This window comes from Carassius auratus, chromosome 41, assembly GCF_003368295.1.
Source record: "Carassius auratus strain Wakin chromosome 41, ASM336829v1, whole genome shotgun sequence".
Lineage (NCBI taxonomy): Eukaryota > Metazoa > Chordata > Actinopteri > Cypriniformes > Cyprinidae > Carassius > Carassius auratus.
The window spans coordinates 488,446-513,415 of record NC_039283.1 but is presented as its reverse complement, the minus strand read 5'-3'; the positions used below and the strand labels follow the sequence as shown (position 1 = coordinate 513,415).

Sequence of the window (24,970 nt, the reverse complement as noted above, 5' to 3'; positions counted from 1 at the left end):
TGTTTAATTGTACATGTTCATTTCCCATTACTATTACTATAATCTAACGCTCACTTAAACACCAATAAACTAATAACACTGTTAAATCTAATCTTTAGCAAATCTTCAAATCTCAATATTGTGGTAAGGCCAAATTAACTTTAACATTCATTCATTCATTAACATTCATTAAAATTCATTAACATTCATTCATCGAGTGTAGAATTTGATTATCAGCTATTTACCAGTAACTATTTTTTAAGGTTATTATCATCTTTTGGGTGTTACGATTGTAACAGTGTATTATGTATTATGTGTGTTATCCAGCTTTTGAAATATTTCAGATTCTGCACAACTTCTTAGTCGCTTACCAGTCAGTTTGTGACACCTGAGTAGGTGAACATGATAAAACAGCCAGATGTTGTAAATTGACCAAGTTTAGACTGCCACCTTATTCGGATGGTAAAAGTTTCTGATGGGGACATCTGTAAAAATACATTTACATAGTTCCTCAGTGATAAAACGTATGCGATTGGATGAAAATTAATGATGAGGTCTGTGGTCCAGTTTAACATGACAATACATTTAATAATAGGAAAATAAAATTCAATTTAATTTTTTCTTCATTCGTTTAAATGTAATTTTTAATAACGGGAAAATTTATGCACTATGGTTTAATGTCTATAGAAGGCAAACATTTGACTACTTCTTTGACTACTAGTAAAATGGTTAGTTTTGTGAGCCCTTTTTTAATATGAATAATAACTTGTATAACTTATTAGATGAAGGTGTGCAAGATGAAGAAACAAAGAAGAGTGATGGCTTGTGAAAAAGCTCACAGAGAACAGACATCTTGTAGAAAGAAAGGAAGAGAGGAGAGTGGTAAAACAAGAGCCTGAAGTTGAGAGGGAATTGTTAATACAACCATTAAAATGTGCAGAACACTGGGGAGGAAGGAAACGGCAGTATAACAGTGAGGGGAATGGGACGAGTGAGCGAGAGTACAGACTCTGTAGGGACAGACAGGCAAGAATGAAGGAAGGAGATATGACAGTGGTTTTATGGAGGATAACCCTTAAATTCACTCAGGGACTTTTGCAGTTAAAGAGAACACGTATTCAAGAGGAACCTCAAGGAGAACCGAGATTGGCCATTTTATGGTGTAATTGCTGTTTTTCCCAGAGTATGTGCACTTATAGCTAAGCAAGGACATTTTTGTCCCTGTTCTCTGTGACTCAGGTTGATACTTCAGGTTGAAGTCCACGCTGTACATTATAATGTTGTGATTCACTTGTGGAATTTATGATTGATTTTAGTTTTTAGTGTTATTAATGAATTGTAAAATCTGCATAACATGAAAGTCAGCATCAGCTTATTGATATCATGAAGGTTATTTGTGCAATGCTTTTCACAGCTTCAAAGCGGTTTTATAGAAAACCATGAGATAAATGTTTGTAATATCTTTAAATGTTTATGCTTTTTAATTGCTTTTAGCAGAATAGAACTGGGTGATGATATAGTTTACATTTTGCGACAATATATCAGTCAATCAATCAGTTGAGATTTGCTCTGTGGTACTGTATATATCATCATTCGTGAGTATACTATATGTAATCTTTGCATAACTTCCTTAATGATATTTCTAGGTCATTAAAAAAAAGTGACATTTATTTTGTATTCAACGGTCAGATGTTCATCCAGTGAAGTAGAGTTAGCGCTTTGTACAGTTCTAGAGGACATGATCATCAGGTTTTACACAAACTTGTGAAGTTCATGCAGCCTGAGTGCTGCAGTTATTAATGCAAAAGGGGTTCACACAGTACAAATACCAAGACATTCTGAAAGTCATTAAATTACTTTTTCAATTCAATGTTTCACTCAACTGTTATGCTGTAATGGAAAAAAATATATTAAATTAGAAAAAGGCTAAATATAAGCAATTTCAGTGGTCTCAGACATTTGAACCCTGTTGTATATTCATAATCTCAGCAACAAAAAGCCATTCTCTGCATCAGCATGTGTGTATGTGTTTGAGTGAGAGAGCCTTGGCAGAATATGCTGTTATGTAATTCTCACCAATAAAGCATTTTTTCCCTAGCAGTTTAATGTGAGATGCTGTTGGGGATGGGAGCCAGGTTGACAGGAAGAATTTGTGGATGCGAGGAATTGTGGCGGTCTGGATTTCTGCGCTGGCCGTAGGCTAACTCTCCCAGGCTAGCCTGGTGTAATTGCCCTGTAAATTTCCCTTAAGCTCCCTTTGTTACGCCCGACTGTAAATGTCTCTGCAGTGCTTCGAGACAGTGTGTCAGGAACACGCAGGGGTCTCCGTACTGCTCTGACAAACAAGCACATGTCCACACACATACACTCACACATCAAGAAACCAAGGATACCAGGGGCAGAATAACCTGAAGGAAGTGGTCTAGAGAATTGAACAGATGGATGGAGGGGAAAAGAAGATGAAATGGAGTGAGGAGAGAGTATACCATAATATGGTTTAGAAAAGAGCAGCGTAAAACATGAAGGTCAAAAGAAAGAAGGTGCAGTGGTTGTGGTGAGGGGAAGAGATAAGGGAGAACAGGAGCAAGAAATCACAGATGGAGCGATGGAACAGGAGACGAAAGAATTAACATCATGAACAGACAATGAAACAGTGAAGGGGAAAATATCTGAAGCTTCAAGGACATACTTAAAAAAAAATCTTAGATCAGTAAATAAATATAAGAAAATATATATATATTTTTTCTTTTACTTCCTATTTTATAAAGGAATAGTTCACCAAAAATAAAAATTCTGTCAATTTACTCATCCTTATGTTGTTCCAAGCATGCATTCCAACTGTGGGACATGAAATAATATTTTTAAGAACACTGGCATCCAAGCAACAGACCCCGTTGATTTTCATTGTATGGAAAAAAAAAGAAAATTTCTTATTTACACTAAATATTTTAGCCTGTAGGTATTATATCCTTTTAGGTCAAAGAATGAAAAATAAATAAAAAAAGGGTTTTTAAGTTTGTCCTGTTAAAATGATCAGTGAATTACCTCTGTTGAGGCACTTCATGAAAATCTTTTCTCATAGAAAATGCGATGAAGCACTTAAAATTGCAGTTTAAACCAATAGAAATAGAGAAAACAATCAGAATTGATACATAGTCTTGAAACAATACATTTTCGTTAACATTATCATTTTGGGCTTTTACTGACACCTAGTGGTGTGGAGGTATCAATTTTGATTTCAAGTAAAGTTGTCTATTATCAGTAAGGCCGCGGGAACAAATAAAGTATTATTCAGCTGGTCATGTGATCTAAAAATGGTCAAATGGTAAACCTGCTCCATATAAAATTGTATTTCTTTTTTTAGCTGACTGAAATGTCTGGAGTATTTATCTGAAAATTTCTATTCAGTTCTTTGTGTTAAACTATTCAATGAGGGAAAAAATTACTGCAGGAACCTTCAGTCTAAATAGCCAATTATTACAGTGATGGCAAATTTTTAGTCATGCCAGTTTGACATTTTCAGTTCAGTCAAGACATTTACTTAAAATAATTACTTATAATAATTAAGTAAATGCATTCAAGAAAGCCCCGTATTGTGTGTCCTTCATTAACTTTTATGTTCAACGAACTCTTCATTTTTTACTGTGCAGCTTTAGAGTAAGGATACGGATGAGAGAGAATATATGAAGGCAAGTATATGGATGTAATTAGACAAGTGGAACAAAGAGAAGCGAGATGGATGTTCAGTCCATTTTCTCCTCTCTTCGCTTTTTGCGTGTCCTTTTCGCTCCCTCCTTCCATTTTCCCCTCTGCTCTTCCTTTCTTCCACTCTCTTTCGCCTGCCTGGACAAAGCAGGATGATTATACTGCAAGACTGAGCTGTAGAGCAAATCACTTTTCTGAAGGACAGAGATAGAAATAAACAGGCCCCTTGCTGGAGAAATAGCAAAGAGAGAGACACGAAAGAAATGATGAAGAATCCATGGTAGGGAGATAAAGAGGAAGAAAGTTAAAGGGGTCATATGATGCGTTTTACATTTTTCCTTTCTCTTTGGAGTGTTACAAGCTCTTGGTGCATAAAGAAGATCTTCAAAGTGCTCGTTGTTTGTCATTTCTCCAGACGTGGTTTTATGTTTATGTAGCATGATACGCAACGCAATGCGTAAAAAGCGTAAATGTGTTTTATTGTTTTTGTCTTGTGGTGCGGTGACACATGGCACCACAGTATGGTAAGGAGCTTAACATGTCAGTCACACGTTTGTGGAATTTGTGGCCAATCACAATGCACTGGATAGCTGGCCAATCAGAGCACTCCTCGTTTTTCCGAACAATGAGCTTTGTAAAAATCAATGTGTTTCAGAAGGCGGGGCATAGAGGAGAAACAATAATGTACATTATGTATAAAATAATGTGTTTTTTTAACCTTAAACCACATTGCATTACACCAAATATTGTACTTTTTAGCAACATTGTATGAGCCTTTTAAGGAAATTTAAATTAAAAGAGACATTTAAAAGAGAAAATTTAGAGAAGGTTACAAGGAGAAAACCAGAGGGAACAAGTGACAGATGAAGCCGGATCCAGAGGAAAAGGTAGCTTAGTGCGAGGGTTAAGGGGCTGCAGATAAGAAAAAATAGGGGAAAATGAAGGAAAGAGACGGGGTTTGATGTTAAGGAGGAGGTGGGGGAGCCTGTGTAGGTGTGAAACCAGAAGGGAATGAGATTAGTCAGGAAAAGCATGCGGTAGGAGAGGGAATTATGAGTTTTAGACAGGAGCAGAAAGCGTAAAAAAGAAAAGAACAAAGAAAAGAAGGGCAGGGGATAGAAATATGTCAGATTGTAGAAAAGACAAGGTTCTCAGGGAGATAGAACTGGGAAAGACAAAGAATAAGAGAGTGACAAATTGAGATAAAAAGGAGAGAGGAGATTTGCAAGGGAGTATGTTTTACTGATGGCGTGAATGTTTTTTTTTTTTAACCATGATTGGCAGAGAGCAAGATTCTCCAGAGTGGTGGTTTTAATTGTAGACCACAGAGTGAAAGGAAGAGATATATAAAGATAGAAGCAGGGAATCTCAATCCGTCTACTTGCTGCTTGCTCACTGTTTACCTGAGACATCAAGTTAAGTGACGTCTGGGAGCTTCAGGTTGTGGAGAATCATGGCTGAAAAAATAAAACTGTGATGAATGACTCATGAGTTAAGAAGATATCAGGTGCTAGCAGAGCGAAGCAGAAAGACTGAAGTGAAATTGGATTAAAGGAAAGAATCAAAGGACAATTTAATGTCTCAACAGCACTAGTAGTGTTAAACTTTGACTTGGATCTCTTAAGATGTCCTCATATCTGCCTGGTTGTCTGCTAATTCATGTCATAGTTATATATATGTGTGTGTGAGTGTGTGTGTGTGAGACTATGTTCTGTGTGTGAGGGTGTCTGGTGGTTCCACTGTATGCTGTAATTCAGCTAGTTAATCTCAAGCAGGGTAGTTGTTCATATGCCTGCTCTGTATTTGGCTTTCTACCAAGACACTAAATTGAACTCAACTCTATAATTCACAACTGCTTTCTTAGTAGGGAAAGATGCCCTACCTTAAAGGGACAGTTCACCCAAAACTAAAGATTTTGTCATTGTTTAATCACCTCATGTTGGAAGTTACTGGGGTTCAAAGATGTTGTTTTGAATCTCATTGACTTTTATTGAAGGGATAAAAACTGGTGAGAATTTTTGTCATTAACAAACACATAAAATAAAACCTTAATACCCTAAATAAAATAAATTCACAGTTCCTGATTATCCATTGACAAACAGTTACATTATTAGCCAAAACACTTTTCAGATGGAATAAATCTCACAGATGTTGATGTTCAGATAAAAAGTCAATATTAACTTTTCAGACTATGATCAAGAGTGTAAGCTTTCCCCATCTTACTCTACTTTTGAACTGCCATGATATGGCCTTTTAATATGAACTTAATTTATTTATTTACTCATTCCACCTATGTTTCTTCAGGATATGGATTTGTACAGTGTGTGTGTGTGTATTGATACATTGCCCTCATCTGGCCAAATCCTGAAGTTCTACCCCATGTCCCACCACCTCGCAAACCTACTTTATTTATTTGCTTCTCATAGCATCAGTACGCCAGGCCTGTTATCGATCTCTTTAATTTCACACTTAATCCAATTGTGAGCATGCTGTGTATTTTATTACGGTTTGATTGTAATAGGGTCAAGATGAATCCATCTGCAGTTTCTTGTTGTTTTTGCACTGCCGTCAGTGCTCATAAACTTTCATGCAGCTCCCACAATGCAGATATGACTGCAAAAAACTCCCACGCCAGTTGTATTGCTCAAGATTGTGTAGCGGACTCGACCGCCCCTCCACTATTTTCCTGGCTGCTGCATCTGAACCCGCAGCTGTCTTTCTCCTGCCCCGTGCCTCCCTCTACATCTCACTCGGTGTCTTTCCATCCCCATCAGCGAGTTGGCAAGTTTCTTGAATGCTCTATTGGCGTCGCGGCACGCTCCCCTCCCTCTGTGCCATTTGTTTTCCTGTTCGTGTCCCTTCATTTCGGTCCTTTACATGAAGCGGAGACAGCTGGCGTGCGGCAGAGTGCATTTAACGGATGCTCAATTAGCCGTGTTTTGTTTGACTTCTCAATCAAACACATTTAGCTACTTTTGTTGGGAATTTGGCCACTCTTGTTTGAGTTCTGTTAGGTTTGAATTAGGGTTTTAATTGCCTCCCATGCATTCACAGACCTTCTCTTGATGTATAGTGCTGTTGGAACAATTAGGAGCCATTAAAACAATGGCGGCCAAGTCTGCGGACGCCTGAGTGCTGAGTAATAACAGTCATTAGAATAATAATTGGGATAGCAATGGCGGTGCTGATTGTTGTGATATGAATCACAATATTGATGCGGAGGACAGAAATAATAATGGCTACAATTACAATAGCAATTGTGCAAAATTCCAGGACGTCCTCAGTCACTGTCTCTCATTTTCTTCCCTGTTCTCGCCTCCTGATTTCAGCTCGATACCTTACTTGTCAATGTTTTATTTACCCGCTCTCCCGCCATGCTGTATTTAAGACAAGGGTACTCTGAGATGGATAGACCATGACAGGATTCAATTTAAATAAAGCCAGACGAGTGGGCCAATGGGTGATGAAGGATGCCATCTAGTGCCTTTATAGACTCTCCTATATTTCCCTCCTGAACTTTGTCTTTTGTCTCTTTTCAGCAAAAACGGCATAATAATCCTAATCATTCCTCTAAGAGATGTTTTGCCTCCGGTCTATAACCAGGATGTCATGTTGAAATGTTTGGTGGCAATCTTGACCTCAGCTTTTGACTTTGAAAGGAAAAAAGTTTGATTTGTAAATCTTGTTTACTTGGATAAAGATGCATTGCAGAAGAAAGTCATGAAAAGCCACGAGTTTTCATCACACTGTCATTTCCATCACATCTCAAGCTTGCATTCCACTGTGGTGGAAATTACATTTTGAACATTTTTAGAATATAATGACCACTTCTTGTTAAAGGGTTACTCCACCCCAAAATGAACATTTTGTCATTAATCACTTACCACCATGTCGTTCCAAACCCTTAAAGTTTGTTTGTCTTTCAGAACACAATTTAAGATATTTTGGATAAAAACCTGGAGGCTTTTGACTGTCCCATTGACTGCCAAGTAAATTACACTGTAAAGGTCCAGAAAAGTATGAAAGACATCGTCAGAATAGTCCATCTGCCATCAGTAGTTCAACTGTAACGTTATGAAGCGACGAGAATACGTTTTGTACGTGAAGAAAACTAAAATAACGACTATTCAACAATTCGTCTCTGTGTTCTCTCCGCATTACTGTAGCACCAGTTATAATAAAAACAAACCCTTGAAACATAAGTGCTTATAGACCCTTCACTTTCTCCATATTATTATTATTATCATTATAGTGTGAAATGAGTCACCTACAGTTCTCCATCAACTGTTCCAAGCTTAAGCTATATACTGCATGTCTGTAACATGTCAGTCTGTGCATGTCAGACATCTTTTCCTAGCAAGTGAGTGGAGCGATGGAGGAGATAGCTCTCGGCCAGTCAGCAGCTGTGACAGCTTCAGCCTAGTGATCTACTGTGATGTCATCAGATCGAGTCTGTTCTGGTGAAGAATGCGATGCCTTGGTGTCAGGGTTGCGAATTATTACAGTCCACCCGAGACAGGCTCTCCACGAAGACCATGGCTAATGATGTGCTGAGGCTTCCAGTAGCATGCTCGCACGGGCCAGCCGTGATGACCTCATGTCCAGCCTCCTCTATATTGTGCTAAAATAAACATCAACAATACTTGAGCGTCACCCAGAACGCGCAGTAGATGTTACTTTTAGGCATGGTGTTAGATTTAGCAGTGAAAGTGCCATTAGATTTTCTGTGTTCCCTGCATATGACTGATCTGAGTTCATTCTCGAAAAAAAAGCTGTCATTACTGGTGCTTTCAGGAGCTGGATGTCAGACCGAGCAGATGGAAGAGAGAAGTGTGTCAGCCCACAGTAATGGATAAAGATAACGATGCTATTGGTCTTACCAGCACTTAATTAGGACCCTTTTCTTTCTTCTTCTTCCTTTCGCTGTCTCGGTCTATCTGTCAGTCTCTCATTATTTTTCTTTTTTCACCCTGCTCGGTCTCCTCTTCTGCATAGTTCACACTTCTAAGCACAAAGGTAGTTGCGTGAGCGAGGTGTTAATTGGTCACGGAGGTATTTCTATCTCAGAATTGCTCTATGTGCCATCTTGTGTCCTTCTGTCCATCAAAACAAAAATCTTCATAAATTATTCATTTCACAAAATGAGAGTTCTGCATTAACTCTTTTACCCCTCTTTCTTTCAGCACGGGGGCAGGCCGTGCAGGCTGAGAACGTGACCGTGCTGGAGGGGGGGACGGCACATATCTCCTGTCGTCTCCAGAACTATGATGGCTCAATCGTGGTCATCCAGAACCCACGCAGACAAACGCTCTTCTTCAATGGAACTCGAGGTGAGCTCGCTCAGACACCACTTCATGCAACTTTATATCTCAAAAATGTGACTTAATTCTCAGTCTTATGTCTTTTAATTGTGAGTTTGTCACTTTATTCATACACTACTTGCAGTTGTGTAAATTTCACAGTTAGACTTTCTTATAAAAAACTTATTATACAACTTATACAATGCTTAACATTTAATTACCAGTAATCTTATAGTTATCAGTGATCATATAGATGAAATGTAATTTTGGTTAATTTTGATCTATTTTAAATTTTGATATGACTTTATATGTCCCAATATGACTTATTCTTATAACTGGCTTCATTTTCAGTTGATTCTGTACATATGTCCATTTCGCGCAATATAGACGTTAATTCTTATACTTACTGAAAATTGCTAACTGCAACTTTTCCTTTTTCAATTCCTTCAAAACTATGACTTTTAAACAATTGAATCCCTTTAGATTTCACAATGTGACTTTTTCCGCAGATTGCAATGGATATGTCTCACATTGCTTACTTTTTTTCTAGAAGCTATAGCTGTCTTACAATGTGACATTATATATCTCCATAATGTGACATTATTTTTCAAATTTTAAACTTAATACCATCATTTTATTATTATTTTTTACTGTTGGAACAGTCTTTCTTAATAATACGAACAAACATTTATACACTCTCAGAAAAATAAGGATCACAAGCTATTAGTGAGACAGGTACACCTTCAGAAATGCTACCTCTGAAGGGTGCATTTTACTACCTTAAAAGTACATTACTACCGAGAGTGAAGCATCTGCTAAGCATCATATAAAGTTTGACAATGATTGCATTAAAGCTCTTCCCCTTTTTTATTACACTGCAGCTGCTGCATTGTTTTAGCAAAAGTACCAGAATTAATTTATTGAGCACTCCTTCTCTGACATTGAGTTCATCAGACACATTTCATATCCGTTAATGTTTCTCTTGTAGCACTGGTAAGTGGTAAATATGTTAAACACAACCTTGGTGTCCGTGCTAGCAGTGGAGCAGTCAATTTTCTTGCTGGTTAGCTTTTATCATCTTGGAATATATTTATACTGGCGCCATTAGTCTTTCTGAAACCCTTTTTAACTGATTACACCTCATTCCAATTTCTTTTTAAAGATAATTTTATGTAGTAACCTTTGTTTTTTCCAATCGCAGCCGTCACTATCACTCAAAATTGGAATCTCTTTAAGTGATGACTCTCTGACCCTTGTTCAGGATAATATGTAATGTGTTTTCATCCTTGCCTTTGTAACCCTTGCCTCAGAAAAGGACTCAGAAAGCATATTTAATTCGGTGAAAAGAAGGGACTGGGGAAAAAGAATGAAACTGGTAGAAACAGAAAGGACCACAAAAGCTAAAAGCTGAATTAGTATCCGTGATCTCTGCTTTCATAAGTGCACATAATTGAGCTATTTTGTAGGAGCTAAATCACCCCTCTTCTGAGCCATTCACACCACTATTTCCAGACATACTTTTTGCTAACCATCTTTAGGTTCTTAATATCGTGGATTCTACACATGATCATGACCGCTCCGGGCTGCCCTTACAGCCTGAGTGCCCAGGTCTAAATGTTCGGAGAAATGCAAATGAAAACTATTGCGTACTTACTAATGAATCCCGATAACAGTCTTTTAGCAGGCAGCAGGGCGTAAATATCCCTCAGCGGTCATGTACACAATAGCCTATCAGCATGCGCCCTTTCCATGAGATTCCTTCAGACTGGCCAGATCTGTGAGGTATGTAAATGAGGCGTGATAAAGGTGACACCGGCCTGGACAATGCATTGACATTTCCCTGCCATTTACCATGAGTGAAGACATTTATCTCCTTTAGTGAGGCTCTTTTACTCCTGTCGCGTGAAACATGGATCAAGTGAGAAGATACACATCACGAAAAAGGGCTCACTCATTTATGCAGTTTTAACACTCATTCATTCAATAACTCACTAATTCTTTCACTTACTCAGTATATAACTCAATTCATTCAGTTGCTCATCAGTGACTATTCATTTTAGAAATTCACACCCAGTACTCAATGCATTTGTTGATTTGTTCATGCAATTAATCATTTTTTCACACATTCATTCAATGTATCACTCTTTGACTTAATGTACACCTTTCATTTACAGTGAGTTGCTCGATCACTGATTAATTCATATACAGGTGCTGGTCATATAATTAGAATCAAAAAATTATAATTATCATCAAAAAGTTTTTATTTCACTAATTCCATTCAAAAAGTGAAACTTTTATATTATATTCATTTATTACACACATATGTTTGTTTCTTTTAATTTTGATGATTATAACTGACAACTAAGGAAAATCCCAAATTCAGTATCTCAAAAAATTAGAATATTGTGAATAGGTTCAATATTGAAGACACCTGGTGCCACACTCTAATCAGCTAATTAACTCCTTAAAAAACACCTGCAAAGGCCTTTAAATGGTCTCTCAGTCTAGTTCTGTAGGCTACACAATCATGGGGAAGACTGCTGACTTGACAGTGGTCTAAAAGACGACCCTTGATATCTTGCACAAGGAGGGCAAGACACAAAAGGTCATTGCAAAAGAGGCTGGGTGTTCACCGAGCTCTCTGTCCAAGCACATTAATAGAGGAGTGAACGGGAAGGAAAATATGTGGTAGAAAAAAAGTGTACAAGCAATAGGGATAACCGCACCCTGGAGAGGATTGTGAAACAAAACCCATTCAAAAATGTGGGGATGATTAGCAAAGAGTGGACTGCAGCTGGAGTCAGTGCTTCAAGAACCACTACATGAAGACGTATGCAAGACATGGGTTTCAGCTGTCGCATTTCTTGTGTCAAGCCACTCTTGAACAACAGACAGCATCAGAAGTGTCTCGCCTGGGCTAGAGACAAAAAGGACTGGACTGCTGCTGAGTGGTCCAAAGTTATGTGCTCTGATGAAAGTAAATTTTGAATTTCCTTTGGATATCAGGGTCCCAGAGTCTGGAGGATGAGAGGAGAGGCACACAATCCAAGTCGCTTAAGGTCCAGTGTAAAGTTTCCACAGTCAGTGATGGTTTGGGGTGCCATGTCATCTGATGGTGTTGGTCCAGTGTGTTTTCTGAGGTCCAAGGTCAACGCAGCCGTATACCAGAATGTTTAAGAGCACTTCATGCTTCCTGCTGCTGAACAACTTTATGGAGATGCAGATAAACCAGTACCTGGTTTAAGGACCATGGTTTCCCTGTTCTTAATTGGCCAGCAAACTCGCCTGACCTTAACCCCACAGAAAATCTGTGGGGTATTGTAAAGAGGAAGCTGAGTTATGCCAGACTCAAGAATGCAGAAGAGCTGAAGAACACTATCAGAGCAACCTGGGCTCTCATAACACCTGAGCAGTGCCACAGATGGATCGACTCCATGCCACGCCACATTGCTGCAGTAATTCAGGCTAAAGGAGCCCCAACTAAGTATTGAGTGCTGTGCATGCTCATACTTTTCATTTTTATACTTTTTAGTTGGCCAAGATTTCTAAAAATCCTTTCTTTGTATTGGTCTGAAGTAATATTCTAATTTTCTGAGAGACTGAAATTAGTTAGTTGTCAGTTATAATAATCAAAATTAAAAGAAGTAAACATTTGAAATATATCAGTCTGTGTGTAATGAATGAATATAACAAACAAGTTTCACTTTTTGAATGGAATTTGTGAAATAAATCAACTTTTTGATGATATTCTAATTATATGACAAGCACCTGTAATGATTTACTTGCTCAGTGCATCACTATCACAATGAATTGATTAATTCATTCATGCATTCACTAACTTGCTCCTTTGTTCAGTGTATCATTCACTAAATAGATAAACAACTTATTCACAGATTCACTTGCTCATTCACTGACTGATTCATTTTGTGTTTACCTTACTCAGTTCATCACTATCACTCCTTTAATGTAACACTGAATCATTGATTCGTTCACTCACTCGCTTGTTCATTCATTTAAACAGTAACTTGTTCAGTCACTTGTTTGCTTATTCAGTCACTTATTTGCTTATTCATTCAGTTTCCAACATTACACAGATAAATACAGCCAGGTGTTGTCTGGGTTCATTCAGATCAATAATCATCTTATGGATCCAGTGTGTTGAGCTGCTATCTGCGAGTGTCACATTTCCAGAGCACAGTCGGACACAGACAAAGAGCACTAAAAGGAAGAAGGGAGAAAAGGAGATTTAGTGCCAGTCAATACAAAACGTGTTTGTGTGAATCTTATCCCAAAAAGGCCCATCCAGCCTTTGTAACAAGCATCATTATTTGTTATTATTATTATTATCTTCTGACAATTGATTTTTCTCTCACCTTGGTTTCAAAGTGCAAATCATTTTCAACACTAGTTCTCGATGCTTCTGTTTTCGGCTTCCCCTCAGTATTTGTGTTGTTCTGTGAGAGATTCTAGTTAAAAACCCTCGTCATTTGTTTTCTTCTTCGTTTCATCTTCTCCTTTTAATGTCTAGTCTTTTGATCTTTATTGTGTGATTTTTCTTGAGTTGGAGGAGTTAATTTGAAACTGTAACTTGCAAACAACAAACTACTACTAATTAAAAGTAGTCCAGCTACAAGCTTCCCTTTTGATAGTAGCTAGCAAAACAACAAGCTAATTCACTGATTTGTGATTTAAAATGTAATACTATTTTATTTTAATATCAAATTATTTACAACCCGTATAAGACAAAGAGGTATTTATATATTTATTTACTTACACAATCGGGATCTACTTTTTTTTTTTCTGACAACTAAACAATTGAAAATATCAGTATTTAGGCATGGATGAACATGTAAAGTGCACATAACTGTAATCAAGTTTTACAGTCCGGACAAAATGTTTAATGTTTATGAATTAAATCTCTTATGCTTACAAAGGCTGCATTTATTGAATTAAAAAGACAGCAAAAACAGTCCAAATGTGTAATATTATTACAATTTAAAATAACTGTTTTCTTTTATAGTATATTTTAAAATATAATTTATTCCTGTGATGACAAAGCTGAATTTTCAGTGTCAGATGATCCTTCAGAAATCATTCTAATATCAATGTATAATGTCTGACTCTTTACTGTAGCTTTTGATTACTTTTGTTGCTTTAAGTTAGTGTGAATTGCCAGCCACAACCCATTTTACTTATGTAATGAGTCTTGATTTTAATTATTTTGAAAAGGCTGCGTTATAAACCAGAATGAAGGAAAACTACAAATAGGATTGCTAAAACAATGCCTAAATGCCTATTTGGACGTCAGTGGAAAAGGGAAGTCATTTCAGGGAAAGAGAAAGTCATTCCATTTTGATTAAAAATTAAAAAGACACATTTTCTTGTTTGCAATAACACGCACCAGTGAAATTGCTCAAAATAAGTCTAAAAGGATGCATAGAAAGCAAATAGGCTCAATTTTAATTTAATTTGAACTTGCAGGTTCCTTTATCCATACTTATCCTTACTCTCTCTCTCTCTTCTAGCACTGAAAGACGACCGTTTTCAGATGGTTCTTTTCACGCCGCGCCTGGTGCGGATCACGTTGACTAATGTAAGTGTATCTGACGAGGGCGGCTACTTCTGCCAGCTCTACACCGATGACACACACCACCAGGTGGCGACGCTGTCGGTGGTGGTGCCCCCGGAGGTCCCTACAGTGGAGGTGAAGACAGAGGCAGTGGAGGGTGGAGAGGTGGAACTCACATGCATGTCCCCACGGAGCAAACCACCAGCCACACTGCGCTGGTTTCGAGACCGCCGAGAAATCGCAGGTGAGTTCAATTCGAAAGTCACAAAGTAATTTCACATTCAATGCAGCCATATTTACATACTATACAAACATTAAAGACACATATAAGCACATATACAAAGTCAGCTTTTCTTCAAAATCCTTCACATGTGTGCATATTTGCTTTGTCTCTTTGTCAGACTCTCTGTCTTCACAGTAAATGTCATGCATTTTAATCTCTGACAGCCAGGAAGATACACTTTGCTCCTCACTCTTTTGTGTTTGCTCATTGGCACATTTTCCCCTCTATTGCTTTAAGTCGCTCTATCGAATTTCAAATGCATCTGTCCATCTGGGTCTCTTTGGATGTGTGCAGATGAAGGTTTTTTTGTCACATACGCCCCCACACACACCAGAAATGGATCCAGGTGCGGCCCCAATCTGTGGCTTTCCTCCTTCTCTGTCAACTCTGCCTCTCATTTTCCTGTTTTCTCTCCCCTTTTTTTCAGAATTGCTCTATCCGTTTGTATTAGCTATCCTTTTTTGGGCTCCAAAAGGGGAAAAAAACATGGAGAAAGAAAATGACAGAGACACAGAGACATGATAGAAAGAGGCAAGGAAAGTGCAGGGTGAGATTGGAGGGTTGGCGTGCTATCAGTGTTGTTGGAATATAAAGTTGTGAGCTCAGTTTGACTTTAGATTTCTGAGCCCACTGCTGTTCCGCTTCAGTAAAAATGATTTAAATGTCTGCCTGATCAAGGTTATTTAAGCAATATCACACAAGTAAGAGTTATATAATCAAGTTTATGTCAGGTAACATGTTTCAGAAAAAATTTGCTGTTCATTTACAAAGTAGCGCACAGGCTAACAGCCTGTCTGGAAAAATGACACAACTCTACAGAGCCACTTGCATATTATAGCCTGGAACGCCATTAACACAGACAAGCAGAGTGACACAAACATAAAAAATAAAAAATAAACTGGCCTGCGCGGTTACACCAATGTGGCGTTTATGTCATTTTAATGTGAGGTGGTAACTCTGAGATTGAATAACACTTTAAATTGTTCAATTTAGTGAATGCAATACTAAACAGTACTTTTACAGCATTTAGTAATCTGGGGTTAATGTTTTGGAAAGAAGTCTGTATGCTTTTGATTATTTGATCAAAAATACAGTAAAAACAGCAATATTATTAAATATTATTATTATTTAAAAAGTATGAAAGTATGATTATTTATAACATGCAATAAATGCCATGTTAAATCCACTTAATTTGTAATGGATTGTAAGTCTCATATCTTGACAGTATTTATTTTAAATATGTACAATATCTTATTGATATTACAATGAATATAGTTAAATTCATATAACACATTCATCTGATCAGATATCCATTGCAAGTGAAGTGGATGCATTGTGTATTATAAATTGTCATAATCTTAAAAGCTGTAAGTAAATATTATAATGCATTAAAACTGTTTAAATGAGATGATACAGCATATTATATTTACATTTCATTATAATGCCTTAAGAATACTTTTATATTGTATTAATAATATAGGCTTCATAGAAAATGTAAAAAAAAAATATATATATATATATATATATATATATATATATATATATATATATCCTACTGACCCCAAACCTTTGAACAGTATAGTGTACATTTTTAACATTTCAAATCAAAACAGTTACAATGTTTAAATTACAAACAAACTTGATCAATATACGTCTTCAAACTCAGCAGTACACTTAACACAAAAGTGGATCTATTTTTGGCTTTGATATTGATGACAGCACTGTACGTGATTGCTGCATTGTTCAAAATACAAAATTCAAAATGAAACACAAAGCAAGTATAAAATGACAAATCAGAAAATGGGTAAAGATCATTATTTTTTGCCACTGCCATTCTGATTGTTTTTATTTGGCGTTGCAATAGTCAGGTTATTGGTACTGTCTGGTAAATACGAGTTTGGCAAAGACCAGAGTTGAACGCCCATAATTATTGTAATCCTAATAAATAATTTTCATAAATCGGTAAACTCTGTTTGACCTCACTCTCTATCGACTTAACTTCCCTCTGTCTGTTTCATCATCCAATTACTGCCCTTTACTTGCCCCTTGTCATTTCATTTTTTTTTTATCATCAAATTAAAACTTAATAGTCTCAGAAGGATTATAGAGCCTCTTCTGTAGTTGTGAAATCAATCTGAAGTGAGTTGTATTGCTCAGTGCGTCCGATTCATACTGTTTGAAGTAATGAGGGCAAGGGTGCAATCCTTTGTACGAAAGGCATGCATATAACGTCTGGCTGAAATGTGAACACACATTGTTATAATTTGAGCAAACTGACTCCCTTTCCCTCCTTCCATCCCTCTCTCTTCATTTAGGTGTGATCTCTCAGCAGGAGAACGGCAAGACTGTGAGTGTTTCCAACACTATCCGTATCCCTGTGGAGAGGAAAGATAACGGAGCGGCGCTGAGCTGTGAGGCGTCTCACCCGGCACTCGTGGGGCAGAAGCGAGTTCGTCACTACAGCCTGGACGTTCACTGTGAGCCACCAATGCTGTCACATTTCCATGACTACCGCCATATTAGACTGATTAACGCTTGTTGTTAGCTCGCTGAAGCCCCATCTGTTTTAACATGTTCACTTGGCAAGCTTCTAATGAGGTTTGTTTGTTTGTGTTACATCTTGCCTGCGATGATAAAGGACGAGAAGACAACAGCATCCCATTAAACATCACACCACAGTATAAACAGATACACTCGAAATGTAATACTGTGGAGAGATGGAGAGAAAACATGTCTAATATTTACTTTATGCGAGGACTTCTCACGTAAAATCTGAAGGGCTTTACTCTCTAAAAAGACAATCAAGTTCAGATGAATTGTTTGTTCTCACAGTGAGTTTAAATCCGACACCTACTAGAAATGTGTTGCTCTGTTCCAAAACCTAGTGAGCTGCATCCATAGGCAACACTTCAAGAACACTTTAATGCAAAATTTGGATTATAAAAGTTAATTCAATTAATTCAATTTTGATTATAAAAGTTAATTCAATTCTAAACAGTATTAAAACATCATTCAAGTTTGGAACTTTTTTGAACGAAGCATAAACTTCTCCCAGGCTGTATTCATCCAAAATACAGGAAAAATGGTAATATTGTCAAATATTATTAACATTGATATGTAATTTTTATTTATTTATTATATATATATATATATATATATATATATATATATATATATATATATATATATATATATATATATATATATATATATATATATATATATATATATATATATATATGAACTGGCAGGGTGTTTTGTGTCATTGTCCAGTTCCAATATGAAGTGCTTTCTAATGGGTTTGGTGGCATTTTCTTGAATATTGGTGGCAAAGATGATTTTTTACCCTTCCAAATCCATTCTGCTACTGCCATCATACATGAAGTCATCATTAAAATGAAGAGGTCCTGTTCTACAGCCATGCATGATAGCTTTTTTTTTTTTTATTGTATTTATTTATTTTTTATATTTTTTTAAGTACCCCAAACCTTTGAATAATAGTTAATAAAAATAGCTGAAGACATCTCTGCTTACTCATGTAACCATGGTTCCCCCGAGAAGGGGAACAAGACACTGCATCCCATAGAGGACACTTTGGTGTTCCCCAAAGTGTCCTCTAGGGGACGCAGTGCGAATTCCCATTTGATAAGGGAATGTCTCAGGTTACTCATGTAACCATCGTTCCCTAAGAAGGGGAGCTCTCACTTGTGTCCCCTAGAGGACCCAACGCAGTGCGAGTTCCCATTTGATAAGGGAATGTCTCAGGTTACTCATGTAACCATGGTTCCCTGAGAAGGGGAACTAGCACTGCGTTGGGCCCTTTAGGGGACACAAGTGCGAGTTCCCCTTCTCAGGGAACCATTTGATAAGGGAACGTCTCAGGTTACTCTTCGGCTGGGAATGCCAAAGTGTCCTCTAGGGGACGCAGTGCGAGATCCCATTCAATAAGGGAATAATAAAAAAGATCACAATTAGACTTTTATTTAAGAAAAAAACTGAAATCATGTGTTTATTATTTTATTATTATTATTCACATTAGCTGTATTAAAATAAAATGGGGGGTCCAGAGCAACATTTACTATTTTTTTCAAAGCAGTAAATTATGAGGTTCCATTTTAGTCAGGATACTGCAACTGAACACAGCATGTGTTGACTAGACTTTGTGACAGAGCTCTTTTCCTGTTTTATTCCCTCTCTCTATCCTTCTCTTTATCTCTGCAGTTGCTCCTACGGTGAAAATCATTCCCCCTCAGGGCATCCTCCGAGAGGGAGACTCCCTCAGTCTCACCTGCTCCGTTACCGGCAACCCACTGTGAGTTTACAAGAGCGTGTGTGCTTTTCTGTGGAAACAGATCTGTCAGGTTGCATGTAGGAGATTTTGATGGATATGAAAATGCATGTGCATTTCTGTTTCAACATGTGCTTTAAAACGAATCATCTGAACTGGTCCCACAAGAACAGCTTTTATCTTCTAACACTCCAAAATGCTTAAAGAGGATCATCACAATCCAGGTTCAATAAAGTATAATGGCACAGAACAAAGATGATTCTGCCTTGACTCCGTCCTCTGTTCCTCCTTCCATCTCTCTCTCTCTCTCTCTCTCTCTCTCTAATTATTTCTCTCTCTAATTACAATTAAAAAAGACTTCAATTAACATCTTAATGAAAAACAATTCTTCACCAGTTTTTTCTGCCAATTTTGGTAAATGTGGAATGAAGTTTCAGAGTTTTCCTCTTTGATATTTCTCTCGGACCTCACTAAACATCTTATATTGAAGGAGAAAGTGTCCCTCTGTCAACCTCAGCAGTGTCACAGTGAGCACAGACTCTTTCTTCCTTCAGAAGGCATGTTTGTCTCAGTCTATCTTTTTTTCTGCGGCTCACCCGTGGTCACTGAGCCTCCTCTCTCTAAGAAGCTGTGAGCAGAAAGCCATTAAACCTCTCCAGAGCTTCGTAAGGGACCGCTACAGAAATGAAAGATGGAGAGATAGAGAGGACGCTTGAGCTGCCACTCATTTTACGCTGAAATGGGAAATGACAGAGTGAGGGAAGGAAAGAAAGATGGGCTTAGAGGGGTTTCAGCTAGGAAAGAGAAATGAAAGGCTACGTGATTTATACGGTGGGGGAAAGAGAGTCTGAAATATGTAAATGTTTAATTGTAGGGGCATGTTTGAGGATTACAGAATGCGGGGATGAGAAATGAGAATAGACTGCCCACCCACAGAGGGAGCGCTCTCTGGATAGGTTGAGATAAATGAGAGTATTGATGGGAGGGATGAGAGATGGATCAAGATGCTGTTCTACAGTAACTGAACTCACAGTACACTGCGTCGTGCTGCTTGGTTATAAAGCCATTACGATCATGTTCATCAGACATTAATCACCAATTAAACACCGTCTGCATTTGTTGGAGGGGTGTGTTTATTATTCCTCAGCACTCTGTCTGGCTCATCCTCGGCATTTGTGCTCATACAGTATGTATCTGAGAGCATGTGCGTGTGGTGCTGTACGCTGAATCCTGTGAGGGCTGTAATTAAACGTGTCCTGTGGGATTACGGTGATGACGTAGACTTGTCTTCCGGCCAGGGTGGATGAGGGATGAGGCGTTTCACAGGCGGTGGGCTCAGAACTGAAGCCTTAGGCTTTTTGCCCTACAGTTTCCACGTATCTCCTGCTGCTGTGGATCACCTCGCAGCTGTTTGTGTTTGTGTATGTGTGTGTGTGTGTGGGTTTGGGTGGTTTATGAGGACATTTCCTGTGTCCTCGTAATTCAAAAGGCTTTAAAAACATAAACCACCTATACCAACATGTGTGTGTGTGTGTGTGTGTGTGTGTGTGTGTGCGTGTGCGTGCACCAGTTTGGGTGTTTTATGAGGACTCAAATGAAATAGGTATGACATAGGTATTACAATGTAAAGGTGGTTTATGAGGACATTTCCTGTGTCCTCGTAATTCAAAAGGCTTTAAAAACATAAACCACCTATACCAACATGTGTGTGTGTGAGTGTGTGTGTGTGAGTGTGTGTGTGTGTGTGTGTGTGTGTGTGTGTGCACCAGTTTGGGTGTTTTATGAGGACTCAAATGAAATAGGTATGACATAGGTATTACAATGTAAAGGTGGATTATGAGGACATTTCCTGTGTCCTCGTAATTCAGAAGGCTTTAAAAACATAAACCACCTATACCAACGTGTGTGTGTGTAATCCCCTCCTTTCATGCTCTTTTGTCATACGTCATTTCCCTTATACATTCACTGTTTATGTAGTTATGTTGTTTTTATTTGTACAACTGGCCAACTGCAAAAGTTTCAGCAATGGTTTTGTTAATAGCATGCATTTTGAAGCAGCTGATAATTAAAACCTTGGTTAAATTAATAATTAATTAAACATACATAACATAACATTTTACTTCTGTGGAAACTGTAACTGTAATTTTTTTGATGCTTGAAAACCCCCTTTGTCTTTGCCCCATGTATGTGTTTTCATTCACATATGAAGTGAGTGAGTCATTGATTCATTCTTTCAACTGATTCATTCAAAAAGATTTAGGAAAGAGATAAGGGAATGGCTATATCCAAAACTAAATACTTTTGAGTAGGTACTTTTTTTGAAAGAGTAATTAATTTGCAACAATTATAAAGTAAATTTTTTAATGTGTGAAGTATGAATGTAATCCAGATGTACTTCATCATGTTGTTGTTGTCATGTGACCAAAAGGTGTCAGTTGCATCACTTTAATGCGTTCATAAATCCTCTCCCTGAGGATGGGTTAAAAATATGTCCATTAGATGCATATTTCAGAAGATCGGCAGAGATAAAATAAATAAAATAATTCAGTGGGGTTTATAAATATAATGAACAATAATTAATTAATTTAACATACTCTCTGAAAACAAATCTTATCTTACCCAAATAACAACTTTATTTCAGAAAAATAGACACTTATATAAATTATTTGCTTTAAGGCTGATTAATTTTTTTACCCAACAAAAATACTGATTAAGAAATGTTTTTTCCCTCCCCCAAATCCTTTTATCTCTTTTTGATCTTTTTTATATTATCTGATTTCTATTGTCTTTAGTCCCTGGTGCCTAATTATTTTGAGAAGATTTGTTTGTTAAAATTCTTTTAATGCCTTGGTCCTTTGATAATTTCTTGATTGCTTAATGTGTTTCTTTGTTGTCTTCTAGACCACGTGACATCCAGTGGTCACGAGTGAACGACAGTCTTCCTGAGAGGGCGGAGAAAACGGGCAACATTCTCCAAATGTCTCGCCTCAGCCAATCACACAACGGCACCTACCTCTGTCAGGCCCATAATAATTACGGCCGCGCAGCCGACCACTACACACTGCTGGTGTATGGTAAGAGAACGAATGTCCCTGGTCACATGACATTACCCCTTACCCTTTTTAAACTACTCAGCACAGTCCAGATTTTTGCATGGCAAAATCTGTAGGCTTTTGTACGAAACCTGCTTTCACACCTCTCGGAATTACAAAACAATTCCATATGTATATACACGGACACACTTCCCTGAACTACACTTTCTTTTCCATTCGAGAACAGCGTGGGTTCTTTATAGCTACAGAGGTTTTAAATGCGACAGTAGTCTTGTTCTCCCACCACTGTGTGTGTGTATTTTTTGTCCTCCCTATCTCGGCCAGGTCTGCCCCCTGTGGCTGTGCGGGGTACTGCATCTTCCAGCTGTGTTTGTAGACCCGCAGGGTGTGTGATGTATTTTTTGAAATAGTGCAAGAAATTAGATCCCCTGAGGCCTTCCTCCTTTCTTTTTCCTCCTCCTTTTTTTGCATGGTAACGACAGCCATCAAACACGCACCTTAACGAGGCAGCTCGGAGAGCGCAGGTGGGTGGGAATGTCATCTTTCATCCCGCTTCTATCCCTCGCTCCCTCTCTCTTCTGCTCGTTCTATCGGCGGTTCTGTGTAGGTGAGCCTCTTAGCTTTGAAACACCTCTGCACTTTAGAAAATGTCCTAGGAATCCCTTTCTCTGCTTGTTTACTCTTCCTTCCTTCCTCCTTGCATTCTTTCCTCCCTCTTTTACTTCTTCATTCTTTTCTTCCTTTATTCATTCCATCCATCCGTTCTTCCTGGTTTCTTGTCCCTTTTATTAGTTCCCTCCTTACTTACATCCTTCTGTTCTTCCTTAGTTTCTTTGATCTTCCTTCATTTCCTCCCCTTGTTTCTTATTTTCATCCACCTTTCCAGTTTTTCTTTTCTTCCTTACTTTATTAATTTCTTTGTTCCTTCCTTTATTTTTCTCCTTTCCCTCTATTCTATTTCTGTCTTCCTTCTATTCATAAATTCTTCCTCCATTTTTTCTTTCCTTCCTTCCTTCCTTCCTTCTTTTCATCCTTCTCTCCTTCATTCATGTCTCATTTACTTCCTTAGGTTTAATACTTCCCTTGATCCACCTCTTCTTTCCCCCTTTTTATCCCTTCCATTTTTTCCCTTCATATTCATATTCTATTTCCTTTAGTTACATCTTTTATTCTTTCCTTTCTTCAATTCCCTTCTCCTTACATTCTTCTTATTTTTTTCCTTCGTTCCTTCCTTTAATCTTTTATTTGTTCTTTCTTTCCTCCCTGTCTTCTTTCAAGCCTTTTCTACCCCTCCTATTTTCTTTTTTTCTTTGTTTCTTCTATACTTCCTTTCTTCCTACCTGCCTTCCCTTCATCCAGTCTTCCTTCCTTCCTTCCTTTTTCTTTCTTTCGTTGCTCTCCTACACAGAACACCGACCTTCCCATTTAATGTGTTTGTGTGGGAGTAAATGAACAAGATTTGGTGTTAACTCTCAGCGGTATCAGTGTATTTAGGCTTCATCCGCTGGAAATCCCATGCTCAGTGCAACTAAAACGAGAGAAAAGGCTGACTGCTGAAGGCTGATAGAGAATGAGGGAGAAGGATTGAGATGATGAGTCGGCAGTCACGGTGACACGAGAGGGCGGACGAGGCCTGATCTCAATATCCTGCCGCTTCCCACTAACAAACTTTTTCTCACTGATTTATTGTTTGTCTAAAGTGGCCATGAAGTGCAAAATGAGGAATTACAGCCAATTTGAACAGAATGATGATTATAAACTGGAGGAAGGTGAGAGAAAGACAAAATGAGTCTGGAAAGACAAAAAAAAAAAAGGACGGAGGTGGAGACCTTGTTTTTTTTTTTTTTTTGAAATTTGCAAGTGCGTGTTTATTACCACATGGCTCAACAGGTACGCCTGTCTGTGTTACTTTATCTCTGCCTGTCTGGAAATATTTGCATATATATTTAGTACTCACTTTTTTGCCAAACCCACTTAAGAAACATTTTAAAGTGTTACTACTTTTAATATTTGTTAGAATGTGTCTGCGTGGGTTTGGGTTTAGCCTACGCAAGATCTGTTAAGCCTGAAATCACCTACATTGCAGGCAGCAGCCAAAAGTCTCTATGAGAAAAATGTCTCGAACATGCTAAACAATGCTTTAATGAAATTACAGAAATGCAAAAAGGTGGAAAACGTCATTAACTGAAAATACCGCCACAGAAAAGCATATTTGGATATGTGTAGGTGTACTCCTCGCCTGCACATATGCAGCTTGTCCAGTGGTCAAACGGTCAAAGGACAGTCCCCTGTAGACATGCTTATGTAATACTTAGCCACGATGGACCCTGCTGCCAATAAAAACCATTACAACTGAATGACCTCAGAGAGCCACTGAAACTAAAATGAGTGAAAGGAGGGATGGAGAATGAGATAAGGAGAACCAACGTTGCTTGCAGGAGAGAGGAAAAATGTAGCACAGTAATGAGCTGTGGCTCTAATTGGAAGAAACAACATGGGCAGTTAATTAATGAAGTGAAACTCAGGAAAAGGAGAAGAAAGCGTGAGCAAGAGGGGATATGGTAATTGAAAATGTCATATTTTTACCTTTGGATAGTCATGACAGGAATATTAAGCGTGGCGAGTCGAGGAGTGTGTCGAGTTGACGACTGAGGCTTGACCTTTGAGCAAGGAAGGGAGAGGTGAGAGACTGTGGGATTTACAGACTCCATATTCAGAGAGCATCAGAACAACTTGAAGATCTGCCACTCTTTCTTTCTTTGGTGTGATAATGTGGCACAAAACCCCACACAC

The 24,970-nt window shown here is 38.0% G+C and overlaps 1 protein-coding gene across 3 annotated transcripts in view; it reads left to right on the top strand.

The window, feature by feature from the left end:
- LOC113059721 (cell adhesion molecule 4-like) overlaps positions 1 to 24,970 on the top strand; it is a 119,060-nt gene that overhangs the window by 81,758 nt on the left and 12,332 nt on the right. For all 3 annotated transcript variants that reach the window (XM_026228263.1, XM_026228265.1, XM_026228262.1), the window contains exons 2-6: positions 8,868 to 9,014; positions 14,510 to 14,797; positions 17,152 to 17,313; positions 19,058 to 19,148; positions 22,026 to 22,198. In XM_026228263.1, coding sequence (XP_026084048.1) covers positions 8,868 to 9,014; positions 14,510 to 14,797; positions 17,152 to 17,313; positions 19,058 to 19,148; positions 22,026 to 22,198 — 861 coding nt within the window. The remainder of the gene's footprint in view (positions 1 to 8,867; positions 9,015 to 14,509; positions 14,798 to 17,151; positions 17,314 to 19,057; positions 19,149 to 22,025; positions 22,199 to 24,970) is intronic.